This window comes from Astatotilapia calliptera, chromosome 11 (assembly GCF_964374335.1).
Source record: "Astatotilapia calliptera chromosome 11, fAstCal68.1, whole genome shotgun sequence".
Lineage (NCBI taxonomy): Eukaryota > Metazoa > Chordata > Actinopteri > Cichliformes > Cichlidae > Astatotilapia > Astatotilapia calliptera.
The window spans coordinates 36,177,012-36,194,040 of record NC_137432.1 but is presented as its reverse complement, the minus strand read 5'-3'; the positions used below and the strand labels follow the sequence as shown (position 1 = coordinate 36,194,040).

The 17,029-nt window shown below is 38.2% G+C and overlaps 2 protein-coding genes across 2 annotated transcripts in view; both read left to right on the top strand.

Moving 5' to 3' along the window:
• LOC113032025 (uncharacterized) overlaps positions 1 to 7,024 on the top strand; it is a 29,277-nt gene extending 22,253 nt beyond the window's left edge. Inside the window, exons 2-7 of the mRNA XM_026184661.2 lie at positions 1,018 to 1,215; positions 1,329 to 1,442; positions 2,413 to 2,469; positions 4,945 to 5,202; positions 5,323 to 5,445; positions 6,177 to 7,024. Coding sequence (XP_026040446.2) covers positions 1,039 to 1,215; positions 1,329 to 1,442; positions 2,413 to 2,469; positions 4,945 to 5,202; positions 5,323 to 5,445; positions 6,177 to 6,242 — 795 coding nt within the window. The 5' untranslated portion in view covers positions 1,018 to 1,038 and the 3' untranslated portion in view covers positions 6,243 to 7,024. The remainder of the gene's footprint in view (positions 1 to 1,017; positions 1,216 to 1,328; positions 1,443 to 2,412; positions 2,470 to 4,944; positions 5,203 to 5,322; positions 5,446 to 6,176) is intronic.
• Positions 7,025 to 9,191: 2,167 nt separating this feature from the next.
• On the top strand, positions 9,192 to 16,856 carry LOC113032847 (uncharacterized). Its single transcript, XM_080308525.1, has 6 exons — positions 9,192 to 9,299; positions 11,239 to 11,427; positions 11,725 to 11,761; positions 12,105 to 12,277; positions 12,574 to 12,696; positions 14,125 to 16,856. Exons 2-6 carry the CDS (start codon positions 11,251 to 11,253, stop codon positions 14,188 to 14,190), a joined length of 576 nt encoding a protein of 191 aa, XP_080164651.1. The 5' UTR covers positions 9,192 to 9,299; positions 11,239 to 11,250; the 3' UTR covers positions 14,191 to 16,856.
• The last annotated feature ends 173 nt before the right edge of the window (positions 16,857 to 17,029 follow it).

The following is a 17,029-nucleotide window of genomic DNA, read 5'->3' as shown; positions in this document are numbered from 1 at the left end:
CGAAGCTTTTTACGTTCAGGGAAACGGGGTGGTTATGGCGGCACGTAGACTCTCAATCACTCGCCAAAACGCAGTAATCTGCTGTTACTCAAAAACACAATGTCCAATCTCGCCCAAAGGTCGCAGGCATAATGAGACTCGAGTTCGGAAATGTTTGTTATGCCATTTGTACATAATGGTTAGAGTGCCACCTAGTGGAACGACTAGCTAATCATGAATGAATGAGTTGAAATGTTAGCTGGTGGTTAAATGCATGAATTCCATCAATGTGACATCGATCGGACGTGCTGGTTTTAGGTGTTGGGCGTGGCTCGACGCGCCGGGGGTGCGAGGGCCCTCATAACGCTGCTTGCAGCTTTAATTATGAATATAATTGTTATTATTATTATGCCAGAAATTATCTATAGAGACCAAAGTCATTTTTGTAGCACACGACAAACTTTTTTCTGCTGTGAAGTGAAAATTTTAACATAGAAGTTTATGACAAGTTTGAATTTGAATTTATTTATTTAAAAGGGACAGTGCAGTTTAACATAGTTCAAGTGCAAGACATGAGACTGATGTACTGCACATAGGTTTATAGCTACTGCTAATTTTCAACAATTGTCCCTTGTTGGGCTTACAATCTAAATAAATACATATTACAATAAAACATACAACATACAGTGACCGGCTGTTGTAGCCGACACAGTAAAGGGACTGGGTACATCACTGCGGGATTCCATTTTCAGCACCTGGAGGTTGCCTTTCCATGTAAAACATTCTTGTAAACTAGTATCAGCACAGTGTTATCCATATGAAGAACCCGTGTCACCTGTTAAAGCCAACTTGAGAGCGTGCAGTGATGTTACAGCGTCCCAGCATCAAGTCGGTTTAATTAAATTAACAAATTACTTTTAAAATTCTGTTTAAAGCTCCTTTGGTGGAAAGTGAAGGGAAGTGAGGTGTGTGGATCAAATTGTTTTTGCTGCTAAGACTTTAATCTGATTCTTATTTCAGTTTTTTCTTGTCTCTCAGTCTCCAGGATCTCAAGACAGGATGTCTGTCACTGTGTCCAAGGCTGATGGGGTCACTGTACTCACTCTGACCACTGACCCCCAAAGTCCTTGGCCTCCTCTGTGTCAGATATTCAAGAACCTTTGCTACAGTCCAGTGTGCTGCACTGTGTCTCAGCACCTGAGAAGTCTCAACAGAGCTTCTCAGACAGTGCTGGGGGTGAGCTACAACCATCTACACATCACATTTTATATTATGCCTATTTTTTAATTTGTAGTTTTTTCTTAAAGTGCACAATGTTCACTGTTCATACTGTACTTCATTTTTCACAGACGCTGCAGATAATGATCGGGCTTCTCAACATTGGATTGGGACTTATACTCTATAGCACTTGGAACTCCCTTTACTTAAACTACTTAGGCTTTCCATTTTGGTTGGGTGCATTGGTAAGTAAATAATGATGGAGATATAGATATATATAGATATATATATCTATAATCTATAGATATATAGATATATATAGATATATCTATATATATATATATATAGATATAGATATATCTATATATATATATCTATATATATATATATATAGATATAGATATATCTATATAGATATATAGATATATCTATATATCTATATATATATATATATATATATATATATAGATATATATACACATTGTCTAATAAGCAGCACAGTGTTTGTTATTTTTGCCTGATAGCAACAAGGTTCTGGACTGGGTGTCAGTTGTGTGCGAGTTATTTCTGGGTGATCCGGTTTCCTCCACAGCCCAAAGATGTGTTTCATGTTAACTTGTAATTCTAAATTGTCCTTAGGAGTGGAAATGAGAGTGTGTGGTTGTCTGTTTGTCATAAATGGGTGACCTGTGTTGCTCCCTTGTTAGTGAGATTTGGTTACGAAAAAAAGATGACCAGATTTGTTTTTCCATTTCACATCAGGTCATACTGGATACACAAGATGAGAAATGAAATGCCAACAAAGTGCCATGTAAACCAAACCTGTCACAGTAATGGAATAGGAATCAACTGAGTAATCTTTACGAGAAGATCATTTTGGGGGTCAAACATATCTTTCCACAGTTAAATATGTGACAGAAAGCTTAATTGCCAAGTTTTGTCCAAGATCTTTTTAAGTGTGATGACACCAGTGCACATTTACAAACACAGATTCATAGTTTTGCTAGGTTACATTAAAAATTAGCTATAGTTCAAAATAGCAGTTCACACAAACAAACAATTGCTCTCTCATGGTGAAAAGTTTTATTTACAACATATCCTGCAAGAAGAGGGGATAAAATGTCCATAAAGACCCCTCTGTTTTCTCTGTTGCACTCAGTAAAAAGATGGACGTGAACTTTATTTATGTATTTATTTATTTTGTCTTTTGTCTAGTTCATCATCTTCGGTATTATGTGCATTTTGTCTGAGAAGTATCCAAGTCCATGTTTGGTGAGTATTTCAGCTGTAAAACATTTTCATATGATCTCTAAAGGACTTTTTGTTGTCATGTCTTATTCTTATTTGCATTCATGATAAATATACTAAACATGTACAGTATGTCCTACAGCATACACACACTTGCATAAATACTGGAGGGAAGTTTGCGGAGAGAGGGCTTAACACCCCTCTAGTCTACATATAATTGCTAAATTATTTTTAGCAAATAAAATACTTTGATAAAAATGATTTCCCACTCCTGACCCCACCTCCAACTTTTCGCACTGCATCTTGAAACAGTTTATATTACAAACAACAATCAGGATGTTACATCCTCATCATGGAAAGATTGTCCACTGGCCTGTAGGTGTGATTAGTCCTGACCGGATGAGGTAGCTCTTCTGTGTTGTGCCATCCGGCGCAACACAGAAGAGCGGCACATGTTCAGGGTTTTAAAAGCCACAGAGACACGGTGTTTAGAAAAAATGAGTCTTAATTGTTCCGATGCTCATGACACATACAGGATCACAAAGGGTTTTCACTTAGGCAGCACTTGTCCTTCTCTCCTGGATCAGTTGGAGCTTTCTTTAGGAGCCTTCCCAGCTTTGACAAACATCCAGCTGGGATAACCACATTTACTCAGGGCCTTCTTGATGTGATGTTCTTCTGCTTCCCTGACCGCTTTGTCTGTGGGGATGGTGTTCATTCTGTGTTGTAGCGCACTGGTAACACCCAGATTGTGCTCCACTGGATGGTGAGAGTCAAACCTTAAATACTGATCTGTATGCGTGGTTTTACGGTACACATCAACATTTAAATGTCTCTCGTTACTGATGGAAATCTTACAGTCTAAGAAGGCTAACCTGCAACTTTTCATATTCAATGGTACTCATGGCCACTGATCAATGGTCTTTGATCAGTAGTTGTAGATCAGAGGTCATGACAATTTGCATACTAATGGTCAAGAAACTGACCTCACAGCCCATTGTTCATCAGTGGTGCTAGTTTCAGTAAGTATGCAAATGAGACTGAAGAGGATGGATGAGTGACCAAACGTTTCTCCCACTGAACCAGCTTTCTGGGATTTCCTTGCCTGGATGATTGAGCATTCATGAAGACAACAGTCACAATAGATTTCCTGAGAGATTACACTGAATAGGGGATGTGATCCAGAACTCGTTCTGTTTCTATATTTCATTATGTCAAGAAGAATAAAGGAAGAGGAAAATGAAAAAGAGGCAGATTAGCTGGCTAAGGTTAAAAAACTGCTGCCTAAGTTTAAACGTAACTTCCGTAAAATTATAATTCACGTTGAAGAAGCTCAAATTTTTAGAAATCTGGCCAAATTAGTGAACCCCCCTCCACAAATGTGATTATCTAGACTTGGGACCAGGAAGCAGAGTTGCAGTTTTATTATGTGTCTCTGCAGCTTCTCTCCTCCTGTCACCCCCCTTAAAATGAAAAATCCCATCCTCTGAGAGACTGTGTCAGCTGCCAGACAAAAAAACAAAACAATCAAAAAACATTAGAAAAAAAAATCACAAAGAATAACAGCAAAGTCCACAACTATCCACAACTGCACCAAAGCGTTTTGAAAGCGCTCTCGAAATCGCATATATTTCCAAACAGAGCTGTCCCATTGCAGTGTGGATGTTTGAAAACGCAGACTTTCTAAAACGATGATGCATTTTAGTCATGTGATGCAGTCATGTGACCAATTAAACAAAGATAGCGGAGTGCATTATACAGCAGTTGTTTTGATTGCTGTATAAATTTTGACAGCCCTAAAAAAAGATTAACATCAGTTTGTACGTGCTCCAGATAGCTTTTAAGTTCTTTAATTCTCACTCGCTTTTGCGCAGGACTGGAGCGTAAGCGTTTTGGGCCGTTTCAATGTAGATGCACAATTCTGTGAAAATGACTGAAAGCGCTAGTGTGGACGCGGAGAGTTTTCAGATGAAAACGCCATTTTCAAATCTATCCGGGCTAGTGTGGATGTAGCCTAAGGGGAGACAATGCTAGGGACACAGACATGAGACAAGGGACCGTCAAAGTAAAAAGACATGAACACAAGGGAGCACAGTGAACACCTAAACACTGGAAGAAAATAACAAAAAAATCAGAAAACTAAAAATTGATAAACACAAAACATAAACATGGAGTCACCAGATTCCGGACCATGACATCTACGACAGAGATTCCAAATCTGAAGAATCATCAGAATCAGATACTTCATTAATCTGAAGTGAAGAATAACATTAACAAACCAAAAACAGAAACCCCAAACTTAACATGAAAATAACAACCATCATATCGTAAAGCAGCAACTAGACAGAAACCAGCGTTTAGATTAATGAAGAATCCAGGCATGACTATGAAAACATGTGTACTCACAGAGGCTATGATACTTTAGTCTAAGAATGCACTAAGTGTCATTTATGGTTTGGATATTTTCTTGTACATTAACTGGTCATTTTTGTTTTTCAGGTCATCCTTACCGTGATTCTGAATCTGGCTGGAGTTGCTTTTGCCATTACAGCCATTGCACTGTACAGCATTAATTTAGGAGACATTCGTTCTTGGTGGAACTGTTATGAATACTACAATGGCTACAATGGCTACAATGGTTACAATGGTTACAATGGCTACAATGATTACGGGTATGGCAGGGAAACAATAAGGCCTCCATCTTTGGAGGAAAAACTCCTTCAGGAGAAATGCTTGGAGGGCCAAGCAGTGCTGGTGGTAAGTTAGGGAAAGCAGAAAGAAAAATGGCACATATACACTATATGATACTATCTTATATACTGCAGTATATAACATTTTGAGACTTTAGATGAAACGCTGTTGTTTGTATCCCATCAGATGCTCCTGAGAAGCATCAGTGCTGTGATGATCACCTTGTCTGTTCTGGAGCTCTGTGTTGTGATAAGCTCTGCTGTCCTGGGAATCAAGGCTCTGAGGAACAAAGAAAAAGGACAAAACAAGGTAGATAATGGACAACAAAAAGGTTCAAACACATTCTGATAAACATGTTAAATAGTAGAAGATGTTGGCTGAACACATGAAGTGTTCTTGCAGGAATTCTGTTTGTTTTGTCTGAATATCAGTGAAACCAGGTAACAGTGAGTCTGTGCAGTGTTCTCATGCTCTCTACCAGTTTGAGTGAGTCAGTTAAAGTTTATATCTGATGTACAGACAGAGAGCAGAATGACAACATAAAACAAAACAACAGCCCATCATGACTTTAAGACATGAAGCTCAGTCAGTCCAGAATATTTGTGGAACTTCAAAATCTTTGTAGAAACTGGCTCCCACGTGGACCGGCCCAGGACAGCAAGTCCAGAGTTCAGGCTGCAGATTTTAGGGAGAGACTGTGTGAATCAGAGCTTCATGGTGGAACTGCTGCAGAGAGAGAGAGAGAGAGCCATGAGGAAGAAGAGCTGTTGGGACTAATAAAAAAATAGACCAGAGGAAGTTTGAACAGCTGTGCCCAACTTTCTGTTAGTGTGGACAACAACAGCTTACCACAGTTTGTTTTAATAACAATAAAATAAATTGTAATTGCACTTTATTTTTAATGCTGACTTACATTAAATATTTCATTAAACATTGATTCCTTTTTGTATTCCTGCATGAAATTGTCATCAAAGTGTGCGCAGTCATGGTTGTTTGATTGGAGGGAGTCGACACTTCACAAATATTTTTTTCTCTTTTAGAGCACTGATGACCCAGAGCTCCACAAACCTCTGCTGGAGGAAGTCACTGCACAGCCTGTGGCATAAACATCTTGGCTCTGTGATTGGAAATGTCTGCGATTTACACACATTCTTACTAACAGCTAACTGATAATATACAAATTATGACTGTGTGTTAATGTAGTGACATATATCTTATATTTAGTTAGATCCCAGCACCGGGTTGGTAAAAAGTGATTGATAAACAACAAAATTATTGTTATAAGTCAGAGTCCTGAGCTCAGACGCTGTGCAATAACCTGAAGTTTATTCAGTCAAAATACAAACTGGTAACTCTTTTCTTTTCTTTCTTTTTTAATGTGTAAACAGGGAATGTCAGGTGGAGGTTTTTACTTTTAAATGAGGTTTGAAATGTTAAGAAACTCAAGAATTTACTTTTCCCAGCCTGTGCTGTAAATGCTTTCGCTTCAGTCGCACCTAACCTCTGGAACAACCTCCTTCATGCTATTCACGCATCTGACTCAATCCAGACCTTCAAGGCTCGATTGAAATCCCACCTTTTTAGTTTAGACTTCCCAGCTTCCTAAAGCATGCCTTTTAAGTGTACTTCCTTGCCCTCCCCATTTTCCTCTGTTTTGCTTATATTGTTTTATCAGTTTTATTTTTAAGTCTTACTTGCTTATCTGCATACTTGTATACTTGGTTAATCAATGCCTCCCACTTGCTAGCGTATCTGCTTTTGTATTTTGCTACTGTTTTAATGGATTTTGTGAAGCACTTTGGTGTATCTCTGGTTTTAAATGTGCTATACAAATAAAGTTGTATTGTATTGTATTTCTTGGCATGTTCAATAAAACATGAAAGGTTCAGCTGTTGTGCGTTGTGTGTTTATTCAGATTTCGTAATCGTGAATCAGATGGAGACCAAACCACATTCTCACTTCTGCCAAATACGAGGAAGAACTAATTGTAACAGGTCTGCATTTAGTTCCTGGTTTCTGTTTTCCAAACTGCACAGCAAGCAACCAGTCTGAGTTTAGGTTTAGTTTAGGACTTTTTTATTAAAAGTTACATGCTGTGTTTAAAGTTCAAACTCATTAGAAGATTCATGGAAACATACAATGTCAGTCAACTGAGATAGTGAGAGGTTCATATTCAGTGGATAGAAACCATTTAAATTTCACTCACATAATTATTTTAATATTTAAATAGTTAACAGCAAAAACTGTGAAATGGAAAAAGCAGGAATGATTAGGTGGATCTCTGATTCTATGCATCAGCTGTGACTGTCCTGCTCACTGTCTGCTCAGTTTAAAACACCACACTTAGTCAGTCTGTGCAGTAGTCGCAGTAGTTAGAGCAGTGGTCACTGCTGTTGTTCATGGTTTGAATGTGTCAGCACCTTTTCATGCACTTTACCCATGCTGTTTTTCACTTTCAGAGTACTGATGATCGACAGCGCTACAAAGACCTGCTGGAGAAAGTCACTGCACAGCTTATAGCCTAAATGTGTTGCCTCTGTCCTTTAACATCACTGAGTTATACAAAGTTTTCTTCTTGAAGTGCTGCTTAAAGACTGCATTCCTGCTGTGTGCTTGTATTTTTCAAACCTTGCATTTACTGATTCTGACACAGTCAGTTTTCCACCATTGTTGGTGTTCTTCTTTATTGCTACCAGTGAGGGTTTTTTTTGTTTGTTTATTAAAAATAATTTAATTTTGGAACATGTAGAACAAAAATGATGCCATCTATAGCTGTTACATGGCGTTATTGTTTGTAAGTATACTGGATAAGTGGTTAAGAAGGAAGAAAACTGAAGTTTGGATTTGATGCTTTTGCACAATTTCTCCACCAAGCAGCACGGATATTCATCCTTTCACTCATCTTAAGTGTGATCAGGGGAATTTAGAAATCAGAACCAAAAAGAAGGTAGGAACGGGTAGAAGACACGGATCTGTGTGGAACTGCCCTAAAATAAAATAAAAAACCCTCTATATCACATTCAAAAACTTTTAATGAATTCGTTTCAGTTTATAAAACTATCGTCCAAAACAAAATTATGTTTAAACTCTTCTGAAGCATATTGTGCACAATATTCAGGTTAAATCTTCTGATTTCCTGCCCCTTAAAACAATTTCCCTCAATCAATCAATCAACCTCCCACTTTCACATGGACTGTGGACCACATTTAGACAAGTCCAACTCCAAACATTCCTCCTACATGTAGCTGCCAAGTGGGAGGAGGCACTTCTGCAGCGAAATTGAATAATCTCTGGAACAATTTCAAGGAATCGAAATCCTCAAGTGAAAAAATAAAGTGGTTATATGGAATTTAATCTGCCCTATCCTTGGTTACTGACATGTAGCTCAGACTGGAGCGTGGCGCTGGGCAGAATACCGAGAGCCAGACCTAAAGGGTACACTACGAACCAAGCTCAACACAGCCGGCTTTCTTTGGCTCAGCTGGCTCACTATAGGGAAAAAGGGCTGGTTGGAAGCGCGACCCTCTGCTCCAGGATCCGTTCACGGTCACATAAAAAGGGGCGTTTTATGGGTCATGTGACTCCTCTTCCACATACTCAATTCAGAGGCGTAAAATAATAAAATGGAGATTACAAAACCTGTCTGTACATAACATAAATGATAAAGATCACTTTCACACAAAGTTGTTTCCGTTCTCTGTTGCTGATATAAAAGTGGGCCCATGGATCCAATGACATCCTCCTACTGGAGGATAAATGAATACAGAAAGAACTATTAACTGACTAATAAACAAGCAACATGTGAATATGAAACGATTTAATAAACATTTGGAAGCATGAATTTCATTTGTGTTGGACAGATTTATTTCTAAACAATATCTAAATAAACAGATATTGTTTATTTCTAAACAATATTGCCACATACTTTTCTCCAGCTAACATCCTGCCCTGACTTTTTATGCTCACTTTTAATCAGTGTTTACTCTGTGTTAAGCAAAGGGTAAAGGTCTTTGTATGCTCTGAATGGGAGGAGGCACTTTTGCTAAGAGGTTTGTTTGTACTTCGTGCTTCCTCTAAAGGCTTGTTTCCCGACTTCGCAGCCAATATTCAGACTGATTTTTTTCTCAAGAGGATTTGTTTACGTTTTTCTTCTTCTCAGAGAGGTACTTTCAAATGATTCAGTTTATACAGCCTAATTAAATATGAGATATTCATTATGTAACTACAGATTAAGCGATTTAGTACCATGATGTCCATTTTATGATGAATATTCTACGCTTATGCTAAAGTGATTTGCAGAAAGATATGTGAGAAAATAAAAGGTAAAGGTGAAAAGTTTATTTTAAATGTACATGAACCTTGGGTATGACAAATAAATTACATGACAAATGAACTTTCATATTTTTTGGAATGCACTTACATATTAAGCCAGCATAATAAGCTGTAGCTCTTTTGTACACATCTGTTCAAATCTCCATATTTTGTCTCCTTTTCTGTCTTCAGCTATTTATTTGTACTATTTGTATTTATATGTTCTATTACTATTGTATATATTAATCAGCATCTGTGGGTAGACAGCAAAGAAAGAATTTCATTGCACAAAGAAATGCCTTTTCTCTTGTGACACATGACAATAAACACTTTGAATCTTGAGATACACTAGTATACATCATTTGTATTTGCTTTGAGTTTCCTCATGTTTTTGCACTTTGAACACATGTCCAGATAAAATTGACTGTTTTATGTTATTCAGCCTTTACTTCATTCACTCTGACAGCAAAAGGTCACTTTAGATTGCTTCACTTGCTGCAGTAAATACAGTGAGTTAAACCTCAGGATGAATCCAGTTTGGAATGGTATTTGTTTGATTCTTGGAAAACAGAATTCACCTAATTATGAGCTATAACAGTTTATTACTGCTCTGTAGCCTCACCTTGGACATTTTGGAAGCTATCACAACATTCAACTGGATATGAAAATATGTTAATGATCCAGTGATTGAGACCCAGAGATGGGCAGTAATGCGTAATCCGATTACTTTTTTCAAGTAATGAGTAAAGTAAGGGATTACTATTGCTAAAAAGGTAATTAGATTACTGTTACTTTCCCGCAAGCATGCTGCGTTACTGCATTACTAAAACCGTGAACTTTTTTGCGAGAGTGTCTCATGACAATGACGTAAGCGAGTGCAACATTCATGGCAACAGCTGTGTGCAGATCAACAATGCGGGAGAGAGTATGAGCGTGCAGCATTTAAAGCGTGGAAGTACTGACCTTAGTTTGAGTTTGATTCTGTAAAGAATGACGAAAACGTTAGCGTCCGCTGTTCACTGCATGGGAAGAAAACTTCTTTTTACAGTGGAAAAAAAAAGCCCTCTGAATCTCAGCTAAAATGTCACATAAACCATTTCTACAACCACCAAACACACTGAAAACAAGCCATGGTTAAACAAGCAGTTATGTAGATGCGCAGAAGACCGCTAAACAAACCAAATGGAACAAGAACTTCTTCAAACTTCATGTAACCGGCTAAAGACAGGCTGGTTAGCTTCCAGAGCTATTACTGACTCCAAACACCAAGTTTCACCACATTCTGACCAAAATTCACTGAATGAGCCGCAAAAGAAGACCCCAAAAACACATAGCAGCGCAGATGCGCTACTGATTACTTTTTTCAAGTAGCTTGACCAACACTGTTGAGACCTATGAAGTCAACATCTGGGTGAGCAAATGTAACCTAAACAACAAAGGTTGCATTTATTTGAATTGTTGAAACAATGTGGAAGTAACTACACACTGGATAATTCTGGATGGAAAAATGGAGAAATGAGGAATAAATACAGAAATGCAGGAATAAGATCATATTAATTACTTAGTAGCTTGGTTTGTTAATGCATGTGTATATATGACAGCAGCTTTTCTGTGTGAAGTTTGCATGTTCCTTGTCTGTGTGAGTTCTCTCTCTGGCTTCCTCTCACAGTCAAAAGACTGTGGTGTTGGCTTAGCTTAGACTGTTAGTTAGATGAACCTAACCCTCGATGTGAAAGGATGATTGGGTCCAGAATTTCATTTTAATTTCATGCATTCTGTTCTGTCTTTCAGTCTACAGACAGGATGTCTGTCACTGTGTCCAAGGCTGATGGGGTCACTGTATTCACCTTGACCTCTGACCCTGATAGCTCTTGGCCTCCTCTGTGCCAGATCTTCAAGAGCCTTTGCTACAGCCCAGTGTGCTGCACTGTGTCTCAGCGCCTGAGGAGCCTCAACAGAACTTCTCAGACAGTGCTGGGGGTGAGCTACAACATTCAAAGATAGAAGATAGATCAAAGATAGAACAGATAGTTTCCATATAATTACTAATACATTAATATACGTATTAGATTTTTTTCAGAACTCTAAACCTAAACTTTGAGTTAATCATTTCTGCTGATGAAATAATTAGTGATTTTTTTTCATATTGCTGTCACTCATCATGCATGTAATCGCTTCAGGTGTTTATTTAGAAAAGCAACAAGGCAAAGTGGTCCACTGTACAGCATCACTGCACCACAGATGTTTATCACCAATACTGTCCTTCCTTTTTCACAGACTCTGCAGATTATGATTGGACTGCGCTGTTGGAAAGGTACTATGCAAGTAATCCTAGTGGAAGGGGTTACATAAAAAGGATGAGGGACCTGTGGAATCTTCAATATCAGGGATCCAGACTGACAGCAAAACAAGTAGCGGGGATGTACACCAGCTGAGAATGGGCCTGAAACATTTCTTACAAGACTAACACAGTTGTAGCTGCCGAAAAATTGCAAAGTCAGTTTTGTTGTGACAGAATGTGAAAAGGTAAAGTTGTATTGTATGTAGGTTATATTTAGAGATATTTTTTTTGGTTGTACATCAAGTGATATGTTTCCTATTTCAGCTCATCCTCACTGTGACTCTAAATGTTGCCGGGGTTGCTTTTGCAATCACAGCCATTGTGCTCTACAGCATCCATTTAGCAAACATATACCTGTGGTGGGGATCGCAGTGTGATAATGACTACAATCCATACTGGTACCGGATGCGTACAACAACCGCAGTTGTTCCATCTCCTGAGGAGATGATCATTAAGGAAAGATGCTTAGAGGGCCAAGCAGTGGTGAAGGTAAGTTTGAAAAAGGCCAACAGTTAAAAGGTTTTTTTTCCAACTGTTGGTTGGACAAAACAAGCAGGGAGTCATTCGTTATAGCAAAGAAGATGAATTTGAACTTAATAACCAAATGAACTATTTGGTTGGACCAAATAAGCAAACAAAAAACGTGTAAATATGACATCTAAGAAGACAATTTAAATCATGAAGAACAAATTCTTCATTAAATCGATACAAAGATAAACTATTTTCAGAAGTTTTTGAGGTGACATTGTTGTTTTGAAATGCAGCATTGATGTTTGTCTCACCAGATGCTCTTGAGAAGCATCAGTGTTGTCCTGATTGTCCTGTCAGTCCTCGAGCTCTGCATCACCATCGGCTCTTCCATCCTGGGGATCAAATCTCTGAGGAGGAAGGACAAGGGAAAAAATGAGGTACAAGATATATAGTATGAACTAACACAGTCTGACAAACATCTTAATTAATCTGTAAATGTTGAGTAGACAGTAGTTTTATATGAGTTCTTAAAAGATTACTTTTAAGAATGTGTCATAGTTTTGATTCTGTCTTCATGTAATGAGTAGTGGTGTCCAAACATTTGTCTGGTAACATAAAGGTTTTCTTTTCTTTTCTTTTTTTTCTTTTCTTCTCAAATCGTCAATTTAAATCTCTCTCTCTTTTTTTTTCTTGAAAATGTTGTGTTTCCCCTTTGTGTTATATACATCCAACTCTGACGGTGGATGTTCAATTCAATTCAATTCAACTTTATTTATGTAGCGCCAAATCACAACAAAAGTCGCCTCGAAGCGCTTCATAGGTACAGAGAAAAACCCAACAATCATATGACCCCCTATGAGCAAGCACTTTGGCGACAGTGGGAAGGAAAAACTCCCTTTTAACAGGAAGAAACCTCCGACAGAACCAGGCTCAGGGAGGGGCGGCCATCTGCTGGTTGGGGTGAGAGAAGGAAGACAGGATAAAGACATGCTGTGGAAGAGAGACAGAGGTTAATAACAGATATGATTCAATGCAGAGAGGTCTGTTAACACATAGTGAGTGAGAAAGGTGACTGGAAAGGAAAAACTCAATGCATCATGGGAATCCCACGGCAGCCTACGTCTATTGCAGCATAACTAAGGGAGGATTCAGGGTCACCTGGTCCAGCCCTAACTATATGCTTTAGCAAAAAGGAAAGTTTTAAGTCTAATCTTAAAAGTAGAGATAGTGTCTGTCTCCATGTCCCCATGTTCATATTAGACATGGTTTTAAAACAAATCTCATAATTTCAAACAGAGATTCATATAATGTTTGCTGTTGTTAAAGTAATCCCTGTTGGTCAATAGGTCTGCAAACGGCTCTAAACCTTTTGTTTCATACAGTTTATTTTTCAACTCTTGGCTATTTGTAATGTCATGGAGAGGATACCCTTAGTGACCTAAGTTGTCCCAGGAAAACAGCTTAGTCTAAGAACACTGGACCCACCCACATGCTGTTCAAATCGTCTGCTTATAACAGGCATTCAATTGAATTTAACTTAACTGAGTTCAATTCAGTCAATCAGATTCAATTAAATCAAATTAAATTTGTCTTTAATGATAAGAGGCTAAAACAGCCGGTTCAGACAGGGAATGAACTCAGGGACTGCACCGTGGCTCAGTATAACAGAAAGAAGGATGCTTTTGAACTTTTGTTGATGCAAAGTCTGACAGTGTTGAGGCTCATAATTTACCCGAAAAGAAAAGAGCGGTTACAGAAGCGCAGACTAAAACTCCCCGCACGAAGCACAAAAGCACAGTTCATTCAGTTTTGTGTAATCGTCAGCACATTTCACGTACTTTCCCATTTCTTTCTTCTTCTTGTAGAGCACTGATGACTCAGAGTTGACCAAACCACTGCTGGAGGAAGTCACTGCACAGGCTGTAGCCTAAATGTCTTTGTTCTATCAGTTACCAGGAATCATGTTCCTTTATGACCTACAACTAACTTGATGTCTTGATGATTTATAATAATTAAGACTTTGTCTTCCTAAGTGCTTCTTGAAAGGAAGACATTATACTAAATTGAATCGATTGATAATTTCATTGTTGTGCTAATGATTAAAATTTAAGTTGAGAAAAGTGCCTTAAACTCAATTATGTTTGTTGGTAAAAATGTGTTTATTCTTGTGAAATATGGGGTTATTTTCTTTGCCATTCCACAATGTATGATGACAATATTAAAAAAGTTAGAAAAGAATAAAAATAAAGATAAATACTGACACATACAGTTAAAACCAGATATTACACTTTAAAAACAACAAAAAATTCTTACCATTAAACATCAAATCAGAGTAAACCTTTCTTTTAGATCAATAAATAGTAACATTTTTTGTAGGCTATTTGTGAAATGTCAGAGTAAAGAGAGAACTGTTACGTATTTTTATGGCTTTTATTAAAGTCAGAAGCATACATACACTTCCTTAGTATTTGGTAGAATTGCCCCGACACTGTTTCACTTGGGCCAAATGTTTCAGGTATCCTTCCACCAGCTTTCTACAGTAGTTGATGGGCATCACGGACCAGTCCTCTTGACAGAACTGGTGTACCTGGGTCAGGCTTGCAGGCCTTCTTGCTCCCACTCACCTTTTAGTGCCACCCACATGTTTTCTATCAGATTGAGATCAGGCCTTTGTGATTGAGATCACTCCAATACCTTGACTTTGTTGTATTTAAGCCACTTTGTAAATAATTTGGAGGAATGCTTGGGTCATTGATCATTTGGAAGAGCCATTTGGGCCCAAGCTTCAATTTCCTGGCTGATGCCTTCAGATGCTGCTTCAATATATCCACATAATTTTCTTTTCTCATGATGTCATCTATTTTGTGAAGTGCATCAGTCCCTCCTGCGGTAAAACAGCCCCACAACATGATGCTGTTACCCCCATACTTCACAGTTGGGATGGTGTTCTGAGGCTTCAAAGCTTCCACCTTTTTCCTCCAAATATACGGTTTATCATGGCCCAACAGTTCAGTTGTTTCGTCAGACCACACGACATGTCTCCAGAAATAGAGATTTTTGTCCCCATGTGCAGTTGTAAACTGTAGTCCAGCTTATTGAGGTTTTAAAGTAATGGCTTTCTCCTCCAGAGTACCCTGTGAGGTCATGGTGCTACAGGACTCATTTTTACTGTGAATAGTCACACTGTCTTACCAGCATCTTCACAAGATCTTATGCTGTTGTCCTTGTTGGTTGATTTACACATTTTACACCAAAAAACATTCCTCTCTGGGGATCTGTCTCCTTCCTGAGCGGCATGATGGTTGCACATCCCCATGTTTTTTATACTTGCATATTGTTGTCTGAATGTGGGACCTTCAGGCATCTGGAAATTGCACCTAAGGATGAGCCACACTTGTGTAGGTCCACAATTCTTTTCCTGATGCCTTCATTGATTTCTTTTGCTTTTCTCATGATGTCAAAGAAAGAGGCCCTCCTCCTCCTCCTCCTCCTTCATATTGTTTATTGGCAGTTGGCAAACAACAAATTGGTGCATTACCGCCACCAACTAATGTGGAGTGTAGAAAGAGTCTCTGTGTTTGGGGTGTGCCTTTATTAGCATTCACAGGTGTGCCACCAATTAACTCAAATGGACTCAATTAACCTATAAGAAGCTTCTTAGGCTCAGCATAAAATCGTATGAAGGTTTCTTTTTGTTTAAAGACACAATAAACTTAGTGTATGTATACTTCTGACTTTGATGAAAGTGTTTCACAAATACAAAAAATATGTTAATATTTATTGATCTAAAACCAAAAAGTTTACTCTGATTTGATGTTTGACGAAAAAGAGAAAAAAAGGTATTCGTGTCTTTTTGTATGTAAATATCTGGTTTTAACTGTATGTGTTTTATCGCACGTGTGTCTTCTTATGTATCTGTGTAGGCTACTTTAAATGTAGTTTATAACACTGAAACTCATTTGTGCTGATTTCAAAGCTAAAGATTTATTCACTGACCAAACACATTATAATAACATCTTAGTTGATGACTCAGTCTACTTTGTCTCCTCCCTGTTTTGGAACAGCCCAGGAGCGGCTGCACTTCCTCCAAGTCCTGAGGAAGAATAAACTGGACCAGAAGATGCTGCTCCCACACCTCCAGACTCACCGTTCAGACAGCTCTGACGGTGGTGATGGCTGTAGCTCAGGAGGCAGAGCAGGTCGCTTACTTATCAGAAAGTTGGTGGTTCAATCTCTGGCTTTCACAGTCCGCATGCTAAATTTTCTTGGGCAAGTTGCATCCATCAGAGAATCAATTTGTGTGAATGTTTAAATAGAAAGTACTTAAGCAGCATAGAAGAAAATTAATGTAGTATGTTGTCTTAAGTGCTTTGAGTGCTTCAGGAGAGTAGAGAAGCACTATATAAGAATCAGTCCATTTGCAAATAAACACCATTTGTTTGTTTTGTATAAATTTCTCTTGTTTTCTATATTTCCGTCTTGATTGTATAAACTTGTCCTGTTTGTCATTTATTCCTGCTGTCTACTGTTTATATTTTATTCCGGCAAGGTTGGTCATTGTACAGGGAAAATGATAATAAATGGCTATTCTATTCTATCCTATTCTATTCAGTGACAACAGCAGATAATCAAAGATCCCAATCAGCCATTGATTATTGATTAGAGTTCTCGACAGCTGCACATTACAAAGTGTTCTGCAGTGAATTAGCCCCACACTTTTTCCACAGATTTTACCACACAATTTTTACTTCTCAATTACCTTTGAAAACA

What these genes read in the sequence shown, in the direction of transcription:
- LOC113032847 (XM_080308525.1), top strand. Translation starts at nt 11,251, where the DNA reads ATGTCTGTCACTGTGTCCAAGGCTGATGGGGTCACTGTATTCACCTTG. An exon ending in TGGACTGCGCTGTTGGAAAG is followed by an intron (nt 11,762 to 12,104) that starts GTACTATGCAAG and finishes TTGCAATCACAG; the next exon opens with CCATTGTGCTCTACAGCATC. An exon ending in AGGACAAGGGAAAAAATGAG is followed by an intron (nt 12,697 to 14,124) that starts GTACAAGATATA and finishes TTCTTCTTGTAG; the next exon opens with AGCACTGATGACTCAGAGTT.